This window comes from Zingiber officinale, chromosome 6A (assembly GCF_018446385.1).
Source record: "Zingiber officinale cultivar Zhangliang chromosome 6A, Zo_v1.1, whole genome shotgun sequence".
NCBI lineage: Eukaryota > Viridiplantae > Streptophyta > Magnoliopsida > Zingiberales > Zingiberaceae > Zingiber > Zingiber officinale.
The window spans coordinates 3160454-3167900 of record NC_055997.1 but is presented as its reverse complement, the minus strand read 5'-3'; the positions used below and the strand labels follow the sequence as shown (position 1 = coordinate 3167900).

Sequence of the window (7447 nt, the reverse complement as noted above, 5' to 3'; positions counted from 1 at the left end):
GTCTTTTTTGTTTGAAGCCACATAATAGATAAGAAAGTTATCCACATAATGGAGATAAATTCATCCTTTTCCTCGATCTTTATAATTGAGTGAACGAAGGAAACTAAATTTACTCATCTCTTAGTATGTCCTACAAAAAACAAAGTGCAAATGTATCACATTTTCCACATTATAGAGGACTAACTGCTAATAATTAAGTTAAATTATAAAGATGCCTTTGTTATAAAAAAAAAAAAAAAAAAGACTTGACTCGCATTCCTTCAGAAAAAGCCAAATTAATTGAACACAGCTTCAATCGAGCTGGCCTCTACATCTCCATTGAGTCTTGACCGAGTCGCAGACCGTGTCTTCTTCATCGCTTTGGAAGTTTGCATGCCTCAGCCAGGAACTTCTGCTCTTGTTAGGCATAGTTTGGAAAATATGCTTCATGAAAACCTCATTTTACCAGCCAAACTCTAGCTATGAGTCTCAATCCCAAAGGACGAATCTCGGCCTCTAAAGTCCCATGCTCTTCTAGTTAGTTATTGAACTTCGGCTTGGCATTGCCCTCAAACGCGACAAGTTAAAGAGAAATTGTGAAAACGATTCAATTGATTGATGGAATGAGTTAGGAATGTAGGTCGTGTTTTCGGGCACGAACTAGAGATGAATCGGTTAGACTCTCTCGGGCGAAATTCTTCGAGCTAATTGGCGAGCCATCGACTAATGATTTACGAAATAAAAAGAAAATGCTGAAAAAATAAAAGTCTTTTGTATAAAAAAATGTTTTTTTTAAAAAAAAATCTCATACTGTTTTGAGATGGATCCTCTATCCCAAACTCCTGTGTTCCCGTGTCCCTTCATCAATTGGACAATCGTGACATCTTTGAAATATGTGTGACATCCCCATAATATATACTATATCCTTGAGATATGATTTAACTCGTTTGATCAACGAGCAAGACAGAGGGGATACAGGAGTTCAGGACAAAGGATCCGAACTCGTGTTTTGATTAGAAATTTAAAAGATAAGCCAATGAATGTAAGAAGAGATGCAAATGACCCAATTCCAAAGTTGTATATAAGAAGATGAGCCCATTAAAATTTGAAAAAAATATATTTATTCTGTCTAAAAGTAGTGAAAGCGATGAGCTGGGGATGTGATCCTGCTATTAACCAAGTGAAGACTCTGTGTTGACCTGTGTAATACAGAGAGCGTTAGTGTCGAGTTAGGGAAAAAGTCCTCGACGTTGGTCCTTCGATGCTCAAGTTAATGATCAAGTCGAGCGGATACATAGTGAACAAACTGTAGCAAAGTACGTGTAAAAAATTGTAGCATCGCATACTTTCACCTGTAAATGGAGACCCCCTTTTATAGTGTTACTATTGTGCTTACGCATGCATTTCAAAGCATTTGCATGTTTTCCAAAGTGTTCCTAAGAAATGATAGCCCAAAAAGTATCTACGATATATTTTCTTAAATGAGCATGCAAATCTCTGTGATTTGACAGACAGGAAGCTTTTAAAGCACGATTTAACTACATGATATTTTCTGTCCTTTACGGCACAAATTTCTAAAAAAGAACGATGTGACAAGTACATGGGACCCGCGTTAGGCCGACTGGCCATTACTTAGGGAGGCCGCCAGCTCGACCTTATGGGGCGTGTCGTCTACAACTTAGTTTTCACTCGGCCTCTTCCTTAACCGTAAAGACACAACATGTCCGATCAACTGACCTCCCTGATCGGCTAATGTAGTTGGTCAGGTTTAGGAATACTTAATCAATGAAGATTATCTGCCCATCCTAGGTTGAGACAGATCGTCCACATGAGTGGGAGGCCCGATCGAACATTCACGTTTGATCGAAACACTCGTCGATCCTCCTTATTTTTAGGGTCAACCTTTATGACCGTATCGATATCATATTCAATTCTCAAAGTATCAGTTTTTACATAAAAAATCATTATCCGTTTGAAAATCATTATTTCAGAACCGATTAAAAAAAAATTACCTGATTTTCTAACTAAGTTTATCGATAAGGTTTTAAAAAATTAATTTTGAATAAATTCGATTAAAAGAAAAATTAAATACAGTCAAGTTCGGCAGGCTCGTTTATTACACTCCTGTAACTTCGGAAATACAATGTCGGCTAGAAATTGGTGTCTTCACCCTTCCCTTTGACTCAGTAAACACTACCGTCCAACCTTTCCCTCTCAAACCGTCCACGACTTTCCACGCGCCATTCCTTATATCCCTCCATGTAAACAACCCTGCCACTCCACTGACGACTCCCTTGTTCCGGGTCATTCCCGTTCATGGATTCTCCGGCGCGCCTCCTCTTCCTCTTCTCCTTCCTCTGTTGCTCCCCTCTCTTCTTCCATGCCGGCGCCTCAGCCGTCCCCCGCTCCAAGCATGACGCTGAGCTTGACGCCCTCTTCCGCCTCCGCAAATCTCTCGCCGTCGCCGACTGGCCAGATAGGTGCGACCCCTGCTCCTGCTGGACCGGCCTCAACTGCAGCTCCGACGGCACTGTTTCTATCAATCTGACCTCTGTTCGTCGAAGTCACCGCGACCGGTCAGGAGCGGCCGTCGACTACGACTTCAACGGACTCAGTAACCTCACCTCCTTCGACGCCTCCGGCTTCCCGCTCACCGGTCCCATCCCTGCTGCCCTCGGCGACTCCAATTCCCTCACCTTCCTCTCCCTCGCCCGGACCGGAGCCTACGGCAGCATCCCAGAGGGCCTTTCCCGGCTCAGCCAGCTCACCGTCCTCGACCTCTCCGGCAACTCCCTCGACGGGACGATCCCGCCGGGGCTCAGCAAGCTCCAGAAACTCCAAACGCTGAACTTATCCAACAACAGACTTTCCGGTACAGTCTCATCGGAGCTCGGCGGCCTCTCCTCCCTCGTCTCCCTCGATCTCAGCTTCAACTCACTCTCCGACGGTGTGCCGGAGGACCTCTTCTCGGGGCTCTCGGAGCTGCGCTCCATCAAATTGGACCACAACGACTTCTCATCGGATCTCCCTAAATCTATTTTGAATCTGACTAAGTTGGTACTCCTCGATGTCTCTAACAACAATCTCACCGGCAAACTTCCAGTCGACGATGAGGTCGGCAGCGGCAACACTAATGGCCAAGGCGGCGTCTTTAACCTGTCTCACAATCTATTCTACGGATCGATTCCTGCTGAATTCCAAGGGATACTTGTCCGAAGATTCAGCGAGGTGGATCTCTCCAGCAATTATTTCGAAGGGAGAGAATTCGCCGGCCATCTCAATGCTTCGTGGAATTGTTTTATTTTTGCACAGAAACAGAGGCCGCCGACTGAGTGCAATAGCTTCTACACGGAAAGAGGCTCCGCCGTCGATTCACTGACTGCTTCCGGCAGCAAAAGGACATGGAATCGGTGGTATTCATTGGTGGCTGCTATATTTTGTAGTCTGGCTGTCACCGTTGTCTTTCTCATTCTTATGCTCTGCGTCAGTAGACGCAGAGCTCGTTTGAACGCTACCGCCGGCAGCGGCAGCCTCCCTCCGCCTTCCGGAGTAGCAGACCCGCCATCATCTTCTTCTGCAACTCCCGGCGACGGTTTCAGCTACGACCAGTTACTAAAGGCCACGTCGGGTTTCAGCGCAGCTAAGCTCATCAAGAACGGCCACTCCGGCGACCTTTACCACGGCGTGCTGGAAGATGGAAAAGAAATTGTGGTGAAGAGAATCGACCTGCAATTCGCGCGAGGAGAATCCTATTTGGCCGAACTGAACTTGCTCGACTCTGTTTCCGGCGCCGCCCGATTGGTTCCGTTCCTCGGCAGCTGCTCGGAGAAGGAAAACGTGAAGCTTCTCGTCTACGAGTACATGAAGAACGGCGATCTCACAGCTGCTCTGTACAGGAAATCCGAGGTCGAGGGCGACGATTCACGGACACTAGACTGGATAAAGAGGCTCAAGATTGCGATCGGCGTCGCAGAGGGACTCTGTTTTCTGCATCACGACAGCAATCCTCCACTGGTCCACAGGTCTGAAATCGATAACGATCCTTTATTCAATCATTCCGATGACTTATTCTGCTCTGCTCGCAGGGATATCGAAGCGAGCAGCATCCTTCTCGATGATAAGTACGAGGTCCGGTTGGGGAGTCTCGGCGAAGTGTGCGCGCAGCAATTCGACGTCCGCCAGAACGTGCTCGCCAGAATCCTGAGACCATCGCAGTAATTATATTTCCCAACGATCGATCCTAAAACTCGACGATTAAATTGAATTCGACAGCAAGATTGAAACTTGCGTCTGCTGCAGGAGTTCCAATCGAGGGGTGTCGGGCTCTTCCACCGCGACTTGCGCCTTCGACATATACTGCATGGGGAAGGTGCTTCTCGAGATCATCACCGGAAAGCCGGGGATCAGCGGCTCCGACAGCGCCGCCACGAACAAGTGGCTGAAGCAGACGGCGGCGTGCATCGGCATCATGGAGAAGGAGATGGTGGCGAAGATCGTGGACCCGCGGCTGGTGGTGGACGACGACCACATGGAGGAGGTGTGGGCGGTGGCGGTGGTGGCGAAGGCGTGCCTGGACCCGCGGCCGGCCAAGCGACCACTGGCGAGGCACGTGCTGAAGGCGCTGGAGAGCCCGTTGAAGGTGGTGAGGGAAGTGAACCAGCCGAGCTTTTCTTCTTCCCGGGGCTCGTGGCAGAGCGCGTTGATCGGCGGGTGGCTGCACAGCGTCTCCAGCGTCGCCTCCCTCGGGCCGGTGGGGGAAGAGGGGCTGAAATCCAGGTCTCCTGTGAGTAACGAAGCGGATACGGACATCGTGTGAAAAGGAATTTGAATTCCTTGCGCCGATGGCAAGGTCAACTTCGTCGTCATTGGTCGCCGGCGCCGGGGATTGGCATCCTGAGTAGCGATGATAATCGATTGCCGTGAAGATATAGTTATTGTCTATTTTTGTAGATTGAATGTCTGTAACCGTTGATTCGATGCTGCCTGCCCAGTGCCCCTCTCTCTATCTCTTCCCTCGTCGCCTCCCTCTCTCTCATCCTCGGCGGTAACAGGTGGATAATTTGTTTGATAAAAAACTATAGATTTAAAAAATTATTATGAAAAACAAAAATAATAAAAATTAAAAGGGTCATTTTGCCCACGACTTTACTATATGGATGGAGCTTATAAGTTTTTTTTTTATAAATCTGTCTCAATATTTTGAAATCGGAAAAGATTTATGCTCTTCCTCCTTACGCGTGCAAGGATCCACAACCCTATTATTTTTGTTTTTTTATTTTTGTTTATTTATATTTTTTGTTAAATACTTATTTATTTTTATTGAATTATTTTTTGACATAAATAAATGTATAGAATTTAAAATACTAATATAATTATAAATATTAATTAATATTATATACCACAACAATCCAACTTTTTCGACTAGATGAGGTCGACATTAATTAATATTATATAGTAAATAAAATTATAAATAAAAATAAGTAAATTGAAAGTATGATCTATAAAAAAAGTTGTTGGAGAGACTTATGGTAATGAAGAGAGGTTTTAAAATGAATGAGACTTTTAATTTTTAATATGATAGTGATATAACGGAGTATGAACATTTGATTTATGACTATAGATATCTTTAGGTGAATTAATGAATTTTTTTTTAATAGATGGTTGACTAGGATCAACCCTATACTTTGAAAGATCCCGTGTAAAAAAGTATCCTTTATATTTATACAAAAAATAATTAAATCAATACTATAAAATAATTTCATTAACCAAACATATAAACTCATATTTATAATAATAAAAATCATTATATTCCTCTCGTCTTCTTATATTTTCATTTGCAAAGTCATTAATCAAGCTCTCAAACAATCACTTATTACAGACATTAAATAGTTATTTATTATAAAATGTCCTATTCGCTTTAACAATGCTAAACTATAATTTAAACCATTAACTTTTCTAAATCCTCTAAAATTTCTCGACTTTCCATTTCCAAAAATCATATATTAAATTTTTTAAATATTATATTTGTGCATCAACACTTCGAAATCGAATTATTCAATACTAAAACATGCAAAAATCGTCCGAATAAATAATCTAAATTTCAAATATCATCAAAAATCGATTCCCACAATCCAAATTCCAAAACGGCTAAAACAAGGTTTAACTTGGAATAAAAATTTGACCTTGATGTTTGGTTCGAGTTGAAATGGACAACTTTCGAAGCAAAAGTTTCAATATGTACACAAATAGCACAACATGGCTAAACTAATCATCATCAGCCACAACTCATCAGTTTCAAACCAAAATCAAATAACAAGCTTAGGTTTTTCTCACCTTGTAAAATAGGTTTGGAATTTCACTACTTAAAGGCGGAAATCAACCCCAAACTTAGTAAAAGACACGAACCTAGGTTGCACACGGTCCACAACAACAAATGACACAACGCGCATGGTAGAGACGCTCAATGAGGACGATGGGTTGAGTTTGGAGTAGATGATTTTTTTGCAATTTTGGTATCAAAATAAAGGCCAAGTCGAGAAAAATCCATCGTCCTCATCGAGCGATGACATGACGATAGAGCACGCGAGGGTTCAGGAGATTTTGGAATTTTTTTTACTTATCCGAGGAGAGTATATGGATGTAGGTCATATTTCTCAAATATCCTCAAATATCCTATTCTGGTCATTATTTTAGGGATTTGTTCAACTCTCCAAATATCAACGAAAATTCTAGTGAAGAAAGTTCTTGAGCTTGTCTTAATTTCTTCAATCCTCAATTTCCATTTCCCACTAACATCCACCAAATTTCCAACCTTTTCCATATCTACCACCATATTATCATAATTTTCAAAATTATCCAAATTCTTTGAGTGGCGACCCTCGAGCTTCGTTTTATACATATCCTCCAGAATATTGGCAGAGTAGTCAATATTTCATGCAAGCCTCATCTCATGGAATTAATCCGCTTTAATCACCAGAGATTCAATCAAATGAATCGAGAATAGCTAATGTTAATGCAACTGACAGTGATAAAGGTACACCTTATGTAGACCCCGATTCACAATTTACTCCATTCTCATATAAAATAAGGTCCGACGATATTATTCTCAATAAAACACCATAGATGGACAACTGATCAGATGAAGACCATAGCACGCGAACAATATCGATAGTAGCAGATGATAAGCTCCTTACAGCGGTCTACACAATTATGAGTGAAGATTCAGTAGTTGGTAATGCCCAAAAGAGTGAGACATTTTGGAAACGAGTTATGACATACTTCAATACCAATTGAGCTAAGGGAGCTAAAAAGAGAACTGTGGAGAAAGCAAAATCACATTGGGCTTCGCTGAAAAAGATCGTGATGTAATGGAATCTATAATAAATGGTATAATGATCAACCAAGCAGATGGAGTGATGAGGATTTGATGGTGTGAGCTCATGAAGAATACAAAAATACTTTTAAAACT

General features: G+C 42.5%; 1 protein-coding gene across 1 annotated transcript; it reads left to right on the top strand.

The window, feature by feature from the left end:
- The first annotated feature begins 2246 nt into the window (after positions 1-2246).
- Positions 2247-4928, top strand: LOC121995595 (probable LRR receptor-like serine/threonine-protein kinase At2g16250). The gene is made up of 3 exons (XM_042549324.1): positions 2247-4001; positions 4065-4193; positions 4279-4928. The coding sequence occupies exons 1-3, from the start codon at positions 2296-2298 to the stop codon at positions 4793-4795; spliced, it is 2352 nt and encodes a 783-aa protein (XP_042405258.1). The 5' UTR covers positions 2247-2295; the 3' UTR covers positions 4796-4928.
- The last annotated feature ends 2519 nt before the right edge of the window (positions 4929-7447 follow it).

Coding starts and splice junctions, on each gene's coding strand:
- LOC121995595 (XM_042549324.1), top strand. CDS start 2,296: ATGGATTCTCCGGCGCGCCTCCTCTTCCTCTTCTCCTTCCTCTGTTGC. Junction 4,002..4,064: donor AATCCTCCACTGGTCCACAG/GTCTGAAATCGA, acceptor CTCTGCTCGCAG/GGATATCGAAGCGAGCAGCA. Junction 4,194..4,278: donor AGAATCCTGAGACCATCGCA/GTAATTATATTT, acceptor CGTCTGCTGCAG/GAGTTCCAATCGAGGGGTGT.